Source organism: Triplophysa dalaica, chromosome 10 (assembly GCF_015846415.1).
Source record: "Triplophysa dalaica isolate WHDGS20190420 chromosome 10, ASM1584641v1, whole genome shotgun sequence".
In the NCBI taxonomy this organism is placed as follows: domain Eukaryota; kingdom Metazoa; phylum Chordata; class Actinopteri; order Cypriniformes; family Nemacheilidae; genus Triplophysa; species Triplophysa dalaica.
Genome location: NC_079551.1, coordinates 8,720,547 through 8,738,172, shown reverse-complemented (window position 1 = coordinate 8,738,172; position 17,626 = coordinate 8,720,547). Strand labels below are relative to the sequence as shown.

The 17,626-nt window shown below is 37.9% G+C and overlaps 3 protein-coding genes across 5 annotated transcripts in view; all 3 read right to left on the bottom strand.

Moving 5' to 3' along the window:
• Positions 1–4,788: 4,788 nt before the first annotated feature.
• Positions 4,789–10,964, bottom strand: vcam1b (vascular cell adhesion molecule 1b). Its single transcript, XM_056759868.1, has 10 exons — positions 10,843–10,964; positions 9,988–10,260; positions 8,825–9,130; positions 8,427–8,687; positions 8,039–8,314; positions 7,653–7,928; positions 6,604–6,915; positions 6,254–6,529; positions 5,573–5,833; positions 4,789–5,492 (listed from the first exon to the last, which is right to left on the bottom strand). The coding sequence occupies exons 1-10, from the start codon at positions 10,883–10,885 to the stop codon at positions 5,335–5,337; spliced, it is 2,442 nt and encodes an 813-aa protein (XP_056615846.1). The 5' UTR covers positions 10,886–10,964; the 3' UTR covers positions 4,789–5,334.
• Positions 10,965–12,264: 1,300 nt separating this feature from the next.
• gpr88 (G protein-coupled receptor 88) lies at positions 12,265–14,186 on the bottom strand. Its single transcript, XM_056759407.1, has one exon. The coding sequence runs from the start codon at positions 13,566–13,568 to the stop codon at positions 12,501–12,503; it is 1,068 nt and encodes a 355-aa protein (XP_056615385.1). The 5' UTR covers positions 13,569–14,186; the 3' UTR covers positions 12,265–12,500.
• A 1,313-nt stretch (positions 14,187–15,499) lies between these two features.
• Positions 15,500–17,626, bottom strand: part of cdc14ab (cell division cycle 14Ab) — a 28,200-nt gene continuing 26,073 nt past the window's right edge. For all 3 annotated transcript variants that reach the window (XM_056758906.1, XM_056758904.1, XM_056758905.1), the window contains one exon: positions 15,500–17,141. In XM_056758906.1, coding sequence (XP_056614884.1) covers positions 17,093–17,141 — 49 coding nt within the window. In that variant the 3' untranslated portion in view covers positions 15,500–17,092. The remainder of the gene's footprint in view (positions 17,142–17,626) is intronic.

The window sequence follows — 17,626 nt, the reverse complement described above, 5'->3', positions numbered from 1 at the left end:
AGAGAGGGGGAGAGAAGCGAATGAAGTGCAGATCTCAAGTCCATTATTTCTGAAAACACTCAGTAGGGGGGGATTCTGTTTTGCATAACATTCCACAGTAAATGAGAGTTGTTAAAGTGAACTGGCTATTTTGCCTGTTTAAGGAACATTGAAGTGTTGTTTTAAAATGATTCCTTGGGGTCGGTTTGGCTTCTTATTGGGAGAAAGAAAAACATTTTATTCATATTAGTCACAAATTCTTACATTTTAGCAGTTTCCAGAGAGTAATTTTTGCATTAGTTTAGAAGAGTTACAGTACACCAATTTCTCAATTTCATTTATGTCTATTGCACAAGAAAGCTACACAGTTTTGGCCGTCTCTTAAATTAACATTGCATGGGATGACATTTGTGTGATAGGCCTCCTTTTCAGACGTCCTAAGTGAAAACCCCCATCCCGGGGACCAGAACAATGTGACCCCACCCTCCCTACAATGCTCCATATTAAACACACCATTAATAATGATTATAAGCTTTAAACATCATTTATATAAATTGAAATTGTGTTTTAAAGGGATAGTTCACTTAAAAGTAAAAATTCTGTCATCATTTATTCACCCTCATTTCATTATAAACCTTGACTCGTTCTTCTGGGAAATACAAAAGAACAGAATCAGAAGGAGGTTTATTGGCAAGTATGTTTACACACACAAGGAATTTGACTTGGCGACAGGAGCTTAGTGCAGAAGAAATTGTTTTTTTTTGGGTGAACTGTCCCTTTAAGAGCACCGAAGAGGCCCAAATCAAATTCTTGATAAGCAGATTCTGATGTCCCAGCATCCCAGTGACAAAACAAAGAGTACAGTTTTGTGTTGAGTTTGGCTGGACTCGTGCTGAGGTCAGCAACGCAAGCTTCATGCCAAATGTGTCTTAACCACTGTCTTTAAGAAGTATGCAGCAGTTTATAGAGAGGTCACACGGCCGTAATATGTGTCAAACTGGTGTTCCGGAACACATGCGTATAGAGTATGCAAACCATCGCTTCCTGTGGACCGACATGAGATTGAGATGTTTTCATATAACGTCCACAAATGCATGATACATGGACCTATACAGCCAACCTTGCAGAACACAAAAGAAGATATTTTAAAGAATTTCAGTAAGCAAACAACCCCCGTTGACTTCCATTGCACAAACATGAGACATTTCTCAAACAAATAAACTTTTCTAAAAAGGAACAAATAGATTAACTTTTGACAGTAAGTTTTAAGGGTCTCACTTGATCAGGACTGTAGAACATAGAGACCAGTGGATATTCAAGGTCATTTTGAATTAAAAATAGACCACTTCTGCAGGCATGCATGCTTATCTATGTGGGGTAACGTATGCACAAGGATAATATTACATGCACTGCTGGGTTCTACATTATAAAATAAAACAATCTAGTGGTCTTGGTTAAACAAGCATCACTAAAGGTTCACACGTTTAGACAATGAGCAAAACTTATGAAGTCTTGTTTAGCACTCTTAGTCCAAACGTGTGTTTTAGGAAATGGTGTGTTTAGATGATAAAAAAGACACCCATCAGCTGAAAAATACCAGATTAAACATTTTTCTTGGAAAACCATGCATCTTCCGGTTAACATACAGTGGGGGTAGACAGATCTGTTAGACGGTTGTGGGTATTAAGTGCTTATCTCTATGTGAGTGTGTATGTAGAATGATATATCTCTGTTTGTAGAACCCATAACCATATTGTACATCAGTGCATACGTTTCTGAAGTGTAAAACAAAACATAAAAAGTTGCTCTTACATAGCTCATGAGATCTCAGTTGTGTTTAGTTTATCCTGTCTGAGATGTTTCTTATAAAAATATGAATAGAAAAAATGATAATTTGGATTTGGGTCAATTTGATGAGGAATGATTGTGATCTTCAATAATTATAACTATGGTATACTAAATGTTTCCATTTGTTTTCCCAATAATCTTCAAATTCTGACGTTAAATATTTTGTAATACTGTAAACTGAATAAAATTCCATCTTGAGAGCCATTGACTGCAATTCATTTTTGTTGTATGAAATGAGCATCTAAATAAAACAAATATTTGTAATGATTTTTTTATAAATAATCAATTTCATTGAATTTTAAACATTCATAATTGATTTTAAATATTAATATTTAAAATTAACACAACATTACATTAAGTTATATAACATTGCATTATATTATATAATCTTTTTTAAACATTTGTTTCTAAGATTTTATGCAAGCCTCGTCTTATGATGTTAATTTTTTTTAAATACTGTAAGCTGAATAAAATTGCATCTTGAGAGCCATTGACAGTAATTAATTTTTGTTGTGTAAAATTAGCAGCTTCATCTTAATATATATATATATATATATATATATATATATATATATATATATATATATATATATATATCATTTTTAATATTTAGTAAATTTAATTTAATATTAACACTTTAATAATTAATTTTAATAAATAAATAAATTATATATGGACATACCAAGGATTAAGAATTATATTATATTATATTATATTATATTATATTATATTATATTATATTATATTATATTATATTATATTATATTATATTATATTATATTATATTATATTATATTATATTATATTATATTATATTATATTATATTATATTATATTATATTGTATTATATTATATTATATTATATTATTATATCACTTTTTTTTATTTTTAAACGTTGTTTTCGAATATTTGTTGCATGCCTCATCCATTAGGCCTCCTAAAAGTCTGAGTGGACTCTTTGTAAGTACACTATGTTTCCGATGTACACACATATAAAGGAAACAATGAAAACAACAGATCTTCTGGATAAAGCAGCTTGGACGTCGTTAAAAAAGATGCTGATCCTCCACATCGCCAGCGGCCGCTGCAGTGACAATGGACGTTCCGCGAGAACGCAGAGACCCTGGGTCAACCGCCATCTGCTGAACCGCGGGGTTCTCGTCCATAAATACTCTGTTTTTCTTGAAACGGCGATCAAAAAAACTAGCTCTCATTGAGACAGATGGGGGCCCTCGCTCCAGAGATGTTCCTTGTCCATGTTAGCTGCGAATCAGGAAATACCACTGTCTCTAAGTGATTAAAAAAGTCAAGACTCATCACAAATCATTGTTGCTCATCGCTTTCGCTGTGGAGTTGCATAAGAGGGGTTAAAAAGGGCCAGCAAATACTTGCACAACGTGTTCCCAAGAAAGCTTTTAAAATGATGAAGGTTTTACAAGCTTAATGAACCGTTGATCTTTCTAATTTTAACATTTTAATATTACTGTCATTTTGAGAGTTCATTACCCTCAACTAAGTAACATTGTAAGTAAGTAACATGCTGCTCCAGTTGGGAAAGGGAAAATTCTCTCATTTATCATTAATTGTAACCCGTATGTGGCTCTTTCATCTATGGAGCACAAAAGATGATATGTTGAGAATGTGGTTTTGTGGTCATACAATAAAATTCAATGGGGGTCAGTATGGTACCCAACGTTCTTCAAAATATCTTCTTTTGTGTTCTGCAGTAGACAGAAAGTCATATAGGTTTGAAAACGCAAATCTAATTGAAAACATTCTTAGTGAAAGCAAAAAATAAATGCAGAAAAGTGTCTGGTGATGAATCACTTTAAATGGCTAGATGTCAGAGGGCAGTGAACAGAGATGGTCCTGATTATTTTCCTATTACGTTAATAGTAGGTTGGCTAGCACATAATTACGAATAATCAGGAAGCAGTCGTTCCAGCATATCAACCAATCACAGGTAGGACAGGACAATAGTATCCCATGCCAATTCGTAATTCCAATTTGGTCTTATTCGCATGTTTTAATACAATTTGCTTTTGCACCAGTGATGGTTACATTGAAGGGTGGGGCTTCGTTGTTTTTATGATTCACATATAACTAAGTCACATGATTTAGTCACCTCATGAAAGAGTTATAAATTACCTCGAGACAAGGCTGGATGTTAAGATTCCAGGAAATTTGAAGATCAACTAGCAACTACCCAAAATGCAATACAAATTCTAGCAATGCATTATCAACAGTAATGCCCTTGTGTGAATTGTGTGTCATTTTAATGACAAATATAGAATTGTTTATTTAATTTTGTCATTTCATATACACAAACACTTTGTTGTGACAGGTAATGAAATTCACAGCTTTCTTCTTCTAAATTTAGCATGAAGGGGGTTAGACAGTTTATTTGGAAACCTTTCTGGCTCTGCATCTTTCTAAGGAAACACTGAAGTATTCACACCTTCCTTTTTCCCAGAGGAACAAGAAAAACCAACACCCTCAATCACATCGCATGGGCGGTTACCATGGCAACAGCCTATTACAGCTAGTGGGACAAATCAATATAATGCACTAAAAAGGGAGCGGGAACTCGGTTTTGCATCATTTGATCTTAATAAGCAGATTGAAACAGAACATTTTGATTCGTCGTGTTAGGACAGAGACACAGTCATTTTTGTAAGGCGTGCATTACTTTCAATTCATCATGAACCGTCTGTTTCAAATTTAGGAAACAGCTTGTACCAATAACCAACCACGTTAAACTAAAACAAATACATCCCTTCACATTTACTGGGCTGAATTACAGGAAAAATGTTGCATAATGCGAAGAGAAAAAGTGAAAGTGAAATTCCAAAAAAGTGAAGGTAGAGACGCTGTGGAAAGTATCAAATGACCAAAAAATCCCCCTCATTTTCACTGGAGTTTCCCATATCACCATCCAGGATCACATCACAGACAATTGCTTGTTTAAAAAAATATATTTATGAAAACATTCAAGATTGAAACACTGTGATTTAAATACAGAAAGTGCAGTACACAGCATCTTCTTCAACAGACATTGAGGTTAAAAATAAAAGTATGTACAGTAGACATCTACAGTTTAGCTTACATACACAGATTTTCAACGCAAGAACTAAAACTGTGTCTTGCTTTCAATCCCTACATGTTTAAATCTATATTTTTACATTTGTGTTGCACATTCGAATTTGACTTATAAGGTGAAAAACTATGTCAGACACATCGTGAACTAATTCACACTTGTAGAGACAGCTGCCACTTCTCAAGAGCACGAAGAAACCTTCAGAAGCTCTCCAGCACGATTTCCCCTCTTAGACGCACGTCACACCATAGTCACGTTGATGGTCTCTATTTATGGAAAAGGCGGGTTCTCAAGCATCTGAGGTTCTGTCACTCGACACGGTGACTGGAAATGCGTTCGCCTGCCGTTCTAGCTTCAGGGAGACCCCGAATCAAACAGATTCCAAGAGTGTATGGACTTTAAAATCAGTCTATACAGTGTCCGCATTGCATTTGGTGAGATCGTACGACCCCGTCTTACTTTCCCTCCAGAGATAAACGATTATGCCAAGTAACGCCAATGCAGATCCCAGGCAAACTGTGGGGGTTACAAAATCATTCCAGCTAGGTGTGGACTCAAAGCGTTTTTCTGTAATGCAACAAAGACAAAGATTTAGGAATTCTGGGTACACTTGATCATTTTTTTTGTTTATCTAGAGTTTCACTCACCCTTCACGTTGATAAGGAAAATCTCCGTCTCGTAGCCCAAGTCATTGGTGACGTTGACCTGGTACAGGCCTGTGTCGTTTGGAGTGAGGTTGATCAACTGAAAGACGCCATCGGGAGAGTGGATCACAGTATCGCTATCCAGCCTCCTGAGGACCACAGCAGGTGGAGGAAAGCTCACGGAGTTACAACAGATGGTGACATTTTGGCCCTCCTGAACCTCAGAGGATGGTAAGACCTCCACCGTCGTATTTCTGGGTGGTGCTGAGTTAAAAGAGACGTAATGATTGTAAGTTGCTTGCGGGCGTTTAATTACACAAATCATAAAGTTATGACAAAGACGTGTATTTTGTTTTGACAGAAGGAGAACGAGGCAAAATGGAGAGAAAGGCACTTATTTTGAATCCAGTTTAATAGTAATATCGAACCTTGATATACAGGAATATTTTGGATTTGATATAATAAGATAATACGACAGCATTTTAAAGGTCCAGTGTATGGAATTTAGCAGCATCTAGCGGCGAGGTTGCGAATTGAACCCTTTCGAAGCACTACAGTGGTTGACACAGAACTAAGATTCATTTCACTTCTTTCCCGAAGGTGATATGTTTTTTTGTGTGAATGCAGTTTGTCTTTTTAGGGGTAATGTAGAAACAACCTGGCGAATTCAAAGCAAGAACTTACTTTTCACAATAACTTGAACACTTTCTTGGTGGCTTCCATACTGGTTAAAAGCTTCGCACACATACAGGCCAGAGTCACCCAGCTCGATGGAAGGAAGTATAACTGATGTTTCAGCCCCGTCATTGGCCTTCAGCTCTGTTTCTATAGCGTCCACCACCCTCCTCAGAACCACACGACCCAACGGGACGCTGTCGGACAGACAGGAAATGCTCACAGATTCTCCTTCCTTCAAATCGCCCTGTGGGCTCACCTTTATCCTGGTTCCTCTGGGAGGATCTGAAAAATATTTTGAATCCCTTTTAATTTGGGAAGGAACTACAAAACAACTGTAACAAATCGTATTGACTTACAGTGAAGGGACAATACAGTCGAAGATGTCTTTACGGCATGCGCTGGCAGCACACCAACCATGTCCAACAAGACTTTGCAGGTGATCAATCTGTCGTTGTCTTTGGCTTTTAAGGCATAAGACAACCCTGATGTCAGATTCTGCAGTCGACTTGAAAACGTTCTAGCTTCAGAGAAGAGTTCTTTCTCCCCATCCATCCACATAATTTGGAAAAGGTCGGCTGGAAAAACATCCCGAACGCTGCAGGTCAAGCGTACCGTCTCCCCCTCCAGAGAAGGTCCAGAACTTTCTACGACGGGACTTGAAGGGAATGCTGATGAGAGAAAAAAATTAACATCTCAGCAAGTATAAATGTACAGCAGAACTGATAAACATTGGAGATTGAGAAGGACTTTGATGAAGGAAAGCTGAAATGCAGCAAAAGTCATACTGTAAACAAACCAACACTCCCTCGCACGCTTGCAGAGTTAATCTCTGCCGAAAGAACAGCAGAACGTTTTAAGGAAGTCTGCGTGACCTTTCAAGCAATAAAGTTTGCTATCAGAGAAGTATTAAATCCTGTTAACCTAAACCCCGGCAAGGCCTTGGAGACTTGGCAAGTGTTCAACGGATGTATTCATTCCTGCAGATATTTTTAAAACGCTGAGCAAACATCTTTATTACTTTTTAATCAAAAGTGCACTGTTGTTTTTCTCAAAGAGTTGAACTATTCGGACAAGATACACATAATGTTATGCAATAATGCTTATGTTTTCTAAATCAATCCAAAATTCATTAAATAAAACATATTTAATAAATTAAAGTGATATAACTAACATATCATTGTCCAACCATACTAAATTCTTTTAGTTATTGCAAACTATAAGCACATTTTCGATATTTCCATAATTTTTCATAATTTAAATAACTGATATTTGACGTCTGGTAACAGTCAACAAATGATTTTTTGTAAATTGCCTCATAAACCCCATAACTGGAGCAGTTCAATGTATTATTTTCCTAACTCAAGGCTTCACACTTTCTAGTAAAACCGCCCTTGTTGATACTTACAGAACAACTTAATTTCGGTCTGTTTAGACTCCGCAACTGAGCCACATGTGACCTCACAAATATAAGTTCCCTCATCTTCCAACTCCACTGGGTCGAAGAACAGCTGGGACAGGAAGCCCCTGGTCTTTGTTAGGCCCCAGGTCGGCAGATTCTCAAGACGCCTCCAGGAGAACGTGGGCTGAGGGCAACCTGAAGCCTGACAGGAAAGCGCATGACCGGAGCCACGCTCTGCCACAATCACACCGTCTGGTTGTAGCGCCACTTCAAGGAAATGCTCTATAACGCAAAAAATATTTGTTTACCCAATATTACAGTCTGTGTGTATTACTTCCATTAATATAAAGATGCACATATTTTGAATCCAGGTCGGAATTTTGAGGTCTTACTTTCAACGGTTAGATCGAGAGTGGCTCTCTGACGTCCGTACTCATTGAAAGCCTCGCACACATACAATCCAGAGTCAGACAGCTTGACAGAATCAATTGTAAATGTTGTTTCAGCCCCAACGCTGGTCTTCAGCTCTGTTTCTCGGCCGTCCACCATGAGTCTCAAAATAATGAGCTTCACCTGGACCCCGTCGGACTTGCAGTAGATGCTTATGGAGTCTCCTTCCTTCGGAACTGTTTGCGGTCTTGCTTCAATGATTGTCTCCATTGGGGGTGCTGGAAAATATGTACTTATTTCATTATATAAATCATTGAATATCATAGTAGGAAAACATACAATGGTAGAGTAAAGTAACCTTTAACTTCCTATCTCAGGTTTCCAACTAACCTTTAACGACAACAGAAACGTCAGCCGTTTGGCTTCCCAATCGATTGCTAACTTCACACCGGTAAATACCCGCATCAGTCAGGGACACGTTGCGCACAAAGAGCTCTCTAAGTTTTCCCATTTCAACCCGCTGGCCATCTGGTTTGAGGGCCGTCCATGTAAACGCAAGCTCAGGGCTGCCCTCGGCCTCACAGGTCAAAGTAAAACCAGATCCCAGAGAGACGGCAGCAAATCCAGACACTCTCACATTATGAGGTGCAGCTGTGAAAGCAAGCAATGAGAAAACAAGTCAGAGAATAAGACGACGTATTTTCGAGAGGAATTGCTGTTTCCGCATCCGGTGGGAGTTCAATTTGAAACTGATTTGAAACTTTCTTTTGAACTTCAATGAGACTTACAAAGAACCCTCAAGAGTCCAGTTGTTTCCCTTGTCATCCCATCAGATTCTATATGGTTCATATTAAGCGATGCTCGGCAGGTTACGCCATTCCCATCATCCTCACTTGAAGGTCTGAATTTATGAGTTATCATCAGACCATCTCCACCGAGTTCTCCTTCTTTAGTCTGAAGAACCGTGTCTCCTTGTAACAATTGTACTTCAAGGTACTCTGAAGGGTATACGTGAGATACTTCACAGGTCAGGACGTTCTCTTCGCCCAGTATCAAGCCATCATTCCCGGATATGACTGGGTTTCTTGGAAAAGCTAAAACACAAGGATATATTAAATTAATGTCAAGTTGGGGCAAGTTGTCACATTATATAACATTCAATATAACAACTCCAAATAGTCAATTCTTCCAGTTTTATTGTTTCATGAATTATTGTTTCATGATCTTTGATCCCTTGCGAAAATGAACTATGGTTTTACTACGGTAAAACTATGGTATTTGTAGTTAAACCTCTGTATGTCTAACTATAGTAATTATAGTTTAACCATAATGTATATCTACATGATCTACATCAGTGGTTCTCAAATGGGGGTACGCATACCCCCAGGGGTACTGCAGGGTGTACGTGAGAGAAACTGACATTTAGGATACATAATGAAAGTCAATAAATTATTGAGTTTATTTATTTTATATATAAAGTATTTTTATATGAAATCAGAACTACACAAAGATGCAAAACAAATGAAATGAATACATTTAGATATAATAACTGACTTTCATTTCAATGAATTTTAAGGTAAAATGTTGTTGTCTGCTCAAGGAGTACTTGGCTTGAAAAAATCATAAAAAGGGGTACTTAAGCCAAAAAAGTTTGAGAACCACTGATCTACATAATCTATTTGTAGTAAAAAAAATATGGTAACAAAAAATGGTCATCAGTCCACCAGAAAAAAAGCCCTAACCCTTACTGCACGTTTGTCATAGTAAATCATGGCTAATTTTATAACACATTTTAAATAATTATAAATAAACATTAAATAAATTTCAATAAACAGCTGTAAGAATACATACAATGTTACAGTAAACCGATTACTCTGACAAATGTGACAACTTGCCCCGGTGGGGCACCTGCTAGAGGAGCCCTCTGAGGATGCTGTCATTGAACACTTACAATAAACTTTAATCGTAGTTTTCGCCTGTTTCGTCTCCTTCCCACAGGTCGCTTTGCACAGCACGGTGTTTTCGTGATTCTTCGTGACATTTTCGAAGATCAGCACGGACTCCGTGGGCTTGTTTTCAACATCGACAAATAGCGGCTTGTCCTCTAACGAAGCCCAAACAAACGTCAACTCGCCCGGGCACGAGCGCATGCTGCACGCCAGCTCCCTCCTGTCTCCCATTTTGAACACAACTTGGGGGGGCAGGTCCACCTTATGTGAAGCAGCTTTGAAAACAAGAGTTTCTTTGAGATCATTGCTAAAACAATAAATACTCGAATGTTTTTTTTTTTTACAAATATCACGAGGCATGTTTAGCATTAAAACCAGTATGCCTACAACATTCCTCTACCCACTGTGTTCTGGGTCTTATTCCTGTAGCATCGAATGGTGTTTTATTGGTTACCATACATTATATCCCACAAATAAAACTACAAATTACAATTACACAAACAAAGAGATAGTTCCCAATTCCCTTTCAAATCAATAGGCTGCCACCATCACTATTAAAGATATAATTCCTGTAAAGGTTTCTATAGTCTTTATGTTGTTTTCATTCATGCACGACATCATTCTTCATTTTTTTAAGTATAAATTACGCTTATAATAATATAATAATATACTTATAATTATAATAATAAGTATAATATTTTGCAATTTTGCAATAAAAGTTGTGCTGTAGCCCAAGTAACGTTTGGCCTATGTGGCTAAATCAACCAAACTTCTGTAACTCGAAGATGATGCTGTTAAAGCCCTTTAAATCATTAATGCAATCCAATTAAACGTCTTGTTTAAAGAAATAAACTTACCAACAACTGGCAGAAGTAAAAACACAAGCAAAGTAAAATCCATGCTGAGACTTTAATTCAAGACAATTTTCACTATACCCAACGTCCTATGAGGATAAATCTCAAAATGAACTTGGTTGTCTCAAGGTTTGCATATTTATTCACAGGATGGTGGGGGGCTGGCCTCTCATACGTGATGGAGGAATTCCCCAGCCCCTGGCGCCTTGTTTGAGGAGGCACAACTGACGCCAAAAACGATAGTGAAAGTGTCGAGGCTCCCCCTGCTGTACCGAGACGCTCGTGTCAAAGGAAATCAGCCCATTTAAACAATGATATTCTTTTCCATTATGGACTGCTGATGAAAAGCCCCGCAAGTTAATCTGATCGCAAATGTTTATTTGTGTTGTAACTGTTGCTTATCTATTCTGTTCCCACGAAGTGGACATGTTTAGACAAATGTTACTTTTTTCCCTGAAATCTTGAATCTATAAGAAAGAGGTTGTGGGTTATGGGGGTGGGTGTTGTGTTACAGTTCCAGGTGTGAAATCTTTCCAGGCGTGGAATTCATTTGAATGGAATTGAAGGATTTATGATGCAAGATATATTTTTGCCTCTAGTGTGAAATATAAGCTCGACGGGCATCAAGTGAAGTGAACAGGGCATGTATGTGACATTAAAGACTTCAAGTAGAATCAAATTAACTTAACAAGTCATGTCAACTTACTATGTTACATTCCCTACTTTCAACTTTTAAGTTATGGCAACTTGATTGTTCTGCTATTAGAGCTTGGCCTAAAATGTAACCCTGTTGAATTCTCATTTGTTTTTTGCTGAGTGTGTCCCGCAATAAACAGTGTCATCCTTCAGGTCATTCGCACAGATGTTTGAAACAGCTGAGGAAAGCGTGTTATGTAATTGTTACTTTAAGACGGGATATGGTTGAATGGCATTATAGTGTGAACGCTGACCTCAGGGTTTAAACACCTCAGCAGTGCACAATAGACCCTGTTTTGTGATTAACCCGAGGACAATTTTTCTTGAGTTCAAATTTGAGTAACTTATTTGAGTTAAAATGAATAAAATAAAAGAGAATAAGCAATTTTTGTTGCAAAAGGGTTTTTTCGTATAGGGAACTGTTCTAGGGACTACAAAGATAGTCATATTTAAATACATTTAATTAAACATCTAATAAAGTAAAACTTCAATAAATATTGACTAAATTAATTTATTTTTCGTAGTGAAATTGGTACACACTAAAACACAAGAACATTTTTTTCTTTGATCATGAGGTTCTTAAAAGGAATCAAAACCTTATCACTGAACAAAAAAAATATAAATATTTAGTTGACATAAGATGCTCTTAGAAATAAATAAATAAATAAATCATGCTATATAATATTTATAATATATTACAGACTCTTGAAATAAATACACACTGAGATGAGATTTTAATCCCGTTTATTTGAACACATTTATGAACATTTTTATTTTAAAAAGGTGGCAGTGTAGCCTTCACAGTCTTACAAAAAAAACACTCCACACGTCCAGTTTCACAAAGTTTTACAAAACAATCTCTGCTTTACAAAACACTGTAAAATACATGCAGCTTATCTTCACTGGCAGATTGTAAGCATCTTGGACATCTCGTCCAGGCACGAGCGAATTTTGGCAACTAGAGTTTAGTTCATTTCACCTAAGAATGCCCTTCGGCTGTTCTGTCGTGGGAAAATGTGAGAAATGGTATTGATGGTGATGGGTTCGACCCCAACCGTTGATCCCCTCAAGAAATCTCCTCTCATCACCGATCTAAACGACTTCCTGAACTCCTCGTTTTTCCAGGTGTACAGAAATGGATTGGACACGAATATAGTGCAGAAAACAATCCACGTCGAAGTCCAAAGTGCCATAGACACGGGCACGAACAGTCCCGCGACGAGAACCCAAAAAATGGGTTCGGTTGTGAGGATGAATATGAAGCACAACGCGAGGACGAAGAACCCCAAACGCTTGTCTTTTCTCGGGAACGAATAGGGAAGATTGTTCACGATTTGGAAATTCAAAATACTGACTCGTTTCACGCTTATTTGCACCCGACGGAAGATTTTCAAGTAGCAATACACCACGATACAAGTCTGTCCGATGATAGTGACCGCCAACGTGCCGGCGGCGAACGGACTCGACAAGACGGACACCGACGTCCCCCTCGCGAAGGATGCTGGTGCTGATGCTGCGCCCGCATCCTCAGCATCCCTGCATCTCTCAGGGGGGTACCTGAAGGACGTGAGCCACGGAAACAAAGAACCTAGAGAGATGAGCCAGGATCCGGCGATCATCCATTCGGTGTTTCTCTTCTGATACAGGCTTTGATATACAGCGGGGGTTTTGGTGATCAAAACATAGCGATTCACAGCAATAAGCGAATGCGAAAGCAAAGACACCGTGATTCCCAGAAACAACAGCGCTTCTTTGAACGCGTGGTACCCGACCACCAGGAATCTTCCGGTGGAGGTGGACACCGCTTCGTGGGGCATCCAAAAAGCGCACACCAATAGATCAGCCACGCAGCCGTTCACGATGAACGCATTGCTGGCTGTGCGGAGCTTCTTGAAGGTGACGACCAGATAGATGACCGAGAGATTGAGGATGGTGCCCAAAACGCACATGAAGGAGTAGATCGTGGTCAACGATATGCGCGATCCACGTCCCAGCGCGCATTCGGACAGCGGCGCGTCCGTGGCGTTTGGCATGATGGAGATAAGTAGTTTCACCTCATCTTATCTCGTGAGTCTCACATTATGTGGCATAAACGGTGAAACGTGTGTGCGAGAGCGCAGCCCCCCCTTTGGCGACGCCGTGGAGAAGGGGCTATATGTGTGCGTACGAGCACATGTGTGGTTTTATCTCGCGGGGAGAGGCGTGAGATCAACACGAGCCCACGCTGCATCCTCACGTTTCTGTTTCTTCATTATTTACTAACTCGTTAATGAATCCACTCATATTATAATCCACGGGCTCCCATTGAGAAGCTTCAGCAAATGAGACCAAGGTTACACGTTAACGGTTAAGATGTGGATTGATATTGAATATTTAGGGAATGTCAGATAGAGATGATAACTATAAGATAAGTATACTGAACTGCAGACATCCCTGCCAAAAAAAATAGAACCCTGCCCAAAACACAATTGGAAATCGAATAGATTTAGTGGTTATAATGGGTTATAATGGTTTCAATGGAAACTATAATGGTGTATACTGATTTATGAAGGATTATGGTGTTTTCCAAAACAATAGAAACCATTAAAGAAATACTAATGGTTTATATTAAAATACCATTGTGAGGCTTTTCCCATTACAACCATTGCGAAATTGCTTTTTGTAGTGTGTTTTTGGCATTAATCCAATTGGATTTAACATGCCCCAACATAATCCATCACATACTAGTAGACACCATTTTAGTTTCCAATAAAACCAGTTGGCTACTGTTCTCATTATAACCATATGCATTTTCTATTGTTTTGTGTAAAGATCTATTGTTTTTTTCAGCAGGGCTGGCATATGGAAACCAATAGAACACCATGAAATCATATTAAAAGAACAATAAAAATGCTAAAAAAGTTTTTTTAAATGGTTTTGGTATTTTAATGGAAACCAAGTGAATTTAGTGGTTTAGCTGGGATGAAGATTTTATTTTAAATATGAAATATATTTTAGATTAAAGCTCCATCTATCTATTCGTCTTCGGTCACAAAGGGGGTAAGACGAACATCTCTGAAAAAACATTTACTATAGTAAAGTGAAGTAAATTGTAGCGTACTTTACAAAACAAACTGTAGTACTGTAATTACTATAAAGGCCTACTTGCCTTTACTAGGCTATTCTCTAGTATTAACTATAGCAAATAGACAAATGGTAGTAGCATACTGTAGTATTTATTATAGTAGGAATCAAAACACTACAGTCTCTAATATTTTTTATTACACTTTACTATAGTAAATATTACAGTATTTTTTCATGTTGTAGTTTGAGTAAACCAAACGTAAGAAGCTCTCTATGTGTCAAAAACAAATTCATGAATAATGATGCTATAGTACACTAGATTTTACAGAGTAGAGAGAGAAATGAACAAACAGGAGTTTCATTTGTCAACATGCCTTGCCGGTATAATTTCAGAGAAACTCAATGACCATTATTACATCAAGTGCCGTTTGCTTGCAGCTGATCATTGATCTCATGCATTTTCAAAGGCAGTCGTTGCACCTCTATAATCTAAATGAAAGGTATATTAAACCCACGGTCTCTGAACTACAACTAAATATATTACACCAGTGACAACTAGAATGCTGAAGCCCCCTGCTCATATAATAATTACTGCTTTATATTACAAGCTTGCAGTGTGAAATATGTGTTATAGGTTTTGCAAGACTGGGTATGAAGACACATCTTCAACTCTCAGACAACTTCAAAGCTGTCCGTAAATTATCTCAAATTCACACGTCGAAAGTTGTCAGGGCGAGAATATCGTTTGCACTTTATTTTCGCGCAGCTGCTTAAAATAAGTGTTTATTAGCCTCCGAAGCACACAGCTGCACAGTTTCAGCTCATCTACGGTGAAAAAACGAATTGGGCATCTGCACTTGCCGAGACTGTTTTTAATGAAAGAAAAGGCAATAACGCTGGATCCCACACGCTTGAAAACGTGTTTATTTCTTTCTTGTGGTTGAAAGCCTGTTTACAATGTAAAAGAATTATGTACAATCCACTACTTTGTATTTTACATTTCATTCACTACGTTTGTGAAAATCAAAACATTTGCTCTACAGTAACATTGTTAGATTTTTTTGTTTTTTACACACAGTTTCAAAAAAATATATAATTTTTATATAAGCAAAAGAGTAGTTTACAGCAGGTACAACCGTATATATATATCAAAGAGGTAGAATTCTTCAATCAAACAAGATTCTCCCAAAATGTATATACAGAAAGATTATAACACCTTATGGAATGTACAGTGCTGCAGGGTGAAAAATAAACAACAACAAAAGTGTCATTACAGTTATTAACAAAATCCAAGACTTCAACGCAATTGCATAAAAATAGAACGTTTACGGTTAGTTCACTAATTGGTGAACATTATGTCATTATTCTACCATTATTTTAATGTGTAGTCAATATTTAAGCATTGTAGCTTAAACCGTGCTGGTAAACGTATACAAACACCCAAGATTTTAAGAATGCAAACCATATCACACTGTCGCTTGATCAAAAATGTTGCGTTAATAAATTCGTTATGTGCATTAAGAACAAGGGTTTAGTTATTTATATAAACGTCTACAAAATGTGCTGAATGTATATTGAAAGTGTTGAAGCTACAAAATGCAAATAAGGTGCATGTGGAGACCAGCAGCCGAAAGGTCCTCAGGGACACTGGTGAAAGCGGCGAGAAAAAGCATTGACGAATCTACGTTCTCAACAGCCCTTCAAGCTCTCAAGAGCAATGTGAGCTTAGAGCCGTGTTGGTTTAATAAAAACATACAGTACGGTGTCACAAAGGCCTGGGAAAGAACAGGAGTTCACCCTGTTACTCCACCGAACAAACAAAGCTCTCCATATACAGAGAAAAATAAATGGAGATCCGTTCTTTCGCTCACTAATGATCGTGCTCTCATTAGTAGACCACCTTCGACCCCTACAACCTGATTAAAATAAAAAACATGCGCTTTCCTGTGGCTAATCTTGCCCTAGAACCCTTCGAAGATGATGTGAGGCCGTCAACCCATTTTGCACCTTTCATAAATAGCTCCTGCACTTGATATGTTATTCAGCAAGTATACCTAGAGGACAAAAACATGATATTTGCGTCAGATCGATTCCCTTATCAGACGTACGAATATCTCAGCAGAACGTGCTTCGTCGTCAAGTATAAGATCACTTGTAGATAAAACAAAGCGGAAAAATAGTACAAAATACTTTTTCTAAAAATATACTTTGTGTGTATTCATACACGAGTATCTTAAAAAAAAAGCAAAAGTGGCAAAAGGATGGCAAAGGTTAGTCGTCAGATTCCAGATCAGTTCAACCCTGTTATAACAAGATGTATTGTATTACTGTTCCCCGGTCAGCTTAGGTTTCTTTATGTAACAACTGCATCCGAACACCATCCACTGAAGTCTTAAACACACCTCCTGAAAACATTTTTGAGCGCACAATAAACCGGAGGGTCATCGGTCACAACGAGGTCTTCGTGGGTCAGAATCCGTCTGGGCGCACAGGGTCAGTGAAGAGTCGCCGCTTTAGTACTGAACATACTCAGACTGAAGGGACTGTAAAAGACAAAAAAAAAAAAAGGTAAGAGTGGAAAAGAGAAGAACAGAAAGGATTACGCACATAATAAGAGAAATATTACATGACAGGGCATTTAAATAAAGTCTAAAAGCAACCCATAAACATCACCCCTGGTGACGTAAATGAAGGTGAAATGACAACAAAAAGAGCTGAAAGGCAGAAAGAAATTCATTTTCATCAGATTTGTGTGTTTGTGTGTGTGGGGGAGATTTTGTGCAAAAAGCCATTTAGGTTAGAAGACACAGGTGTGCTACGTGCATAATTGGGTGCTGCTTTTTCGTAGTTGTTCCAACAATGAAATTATGAAATGAAGAAGTGACAAAAGTGTACATTTCAAAGAAAAGCAGACAGTGTGTGGGAGTCTACACCAGACAGCTTGTGTCATCTATAGGTCTATGAAGCACAATGCACCGCATTCCGAGCGGCTAGCGTGCATGACACGGCAAATTGTGTTTCTCAATCA

Excerpts from the sequence above, each read along its gene's own strand:
- vcam1b (XM_056759868.1), bottom strand. The coding sequence starts at position 10,885 with ATGGATTTTACTTTGCTTGTGTTTTTACTTCTGCCAGTTGTTG. Across the intron at positions 10,261-10,842 it reads TTTACTTCTGCCAGTTGTTG|CTGCTTCACATAAGGTGGAC; the intron begins GTAAGTTTATTT and ends TTGTTTTCAAAG. Across the intron at positions 9,131-9,987 it reads AACTACGATTAAAGTTTATT|CTTTTCCAAGAAACCCAGTC; the intron begins GTAAGTGTTCAA and ends CTTGTGTTTTAG.
- gpr88 (XM_056759407.1), bottom strand. The coding sequence starts at position 13,568 with ATGCCAAACGCCACGGACGCGCCGCTGTCCGAATGCGCGCTGGGACGT.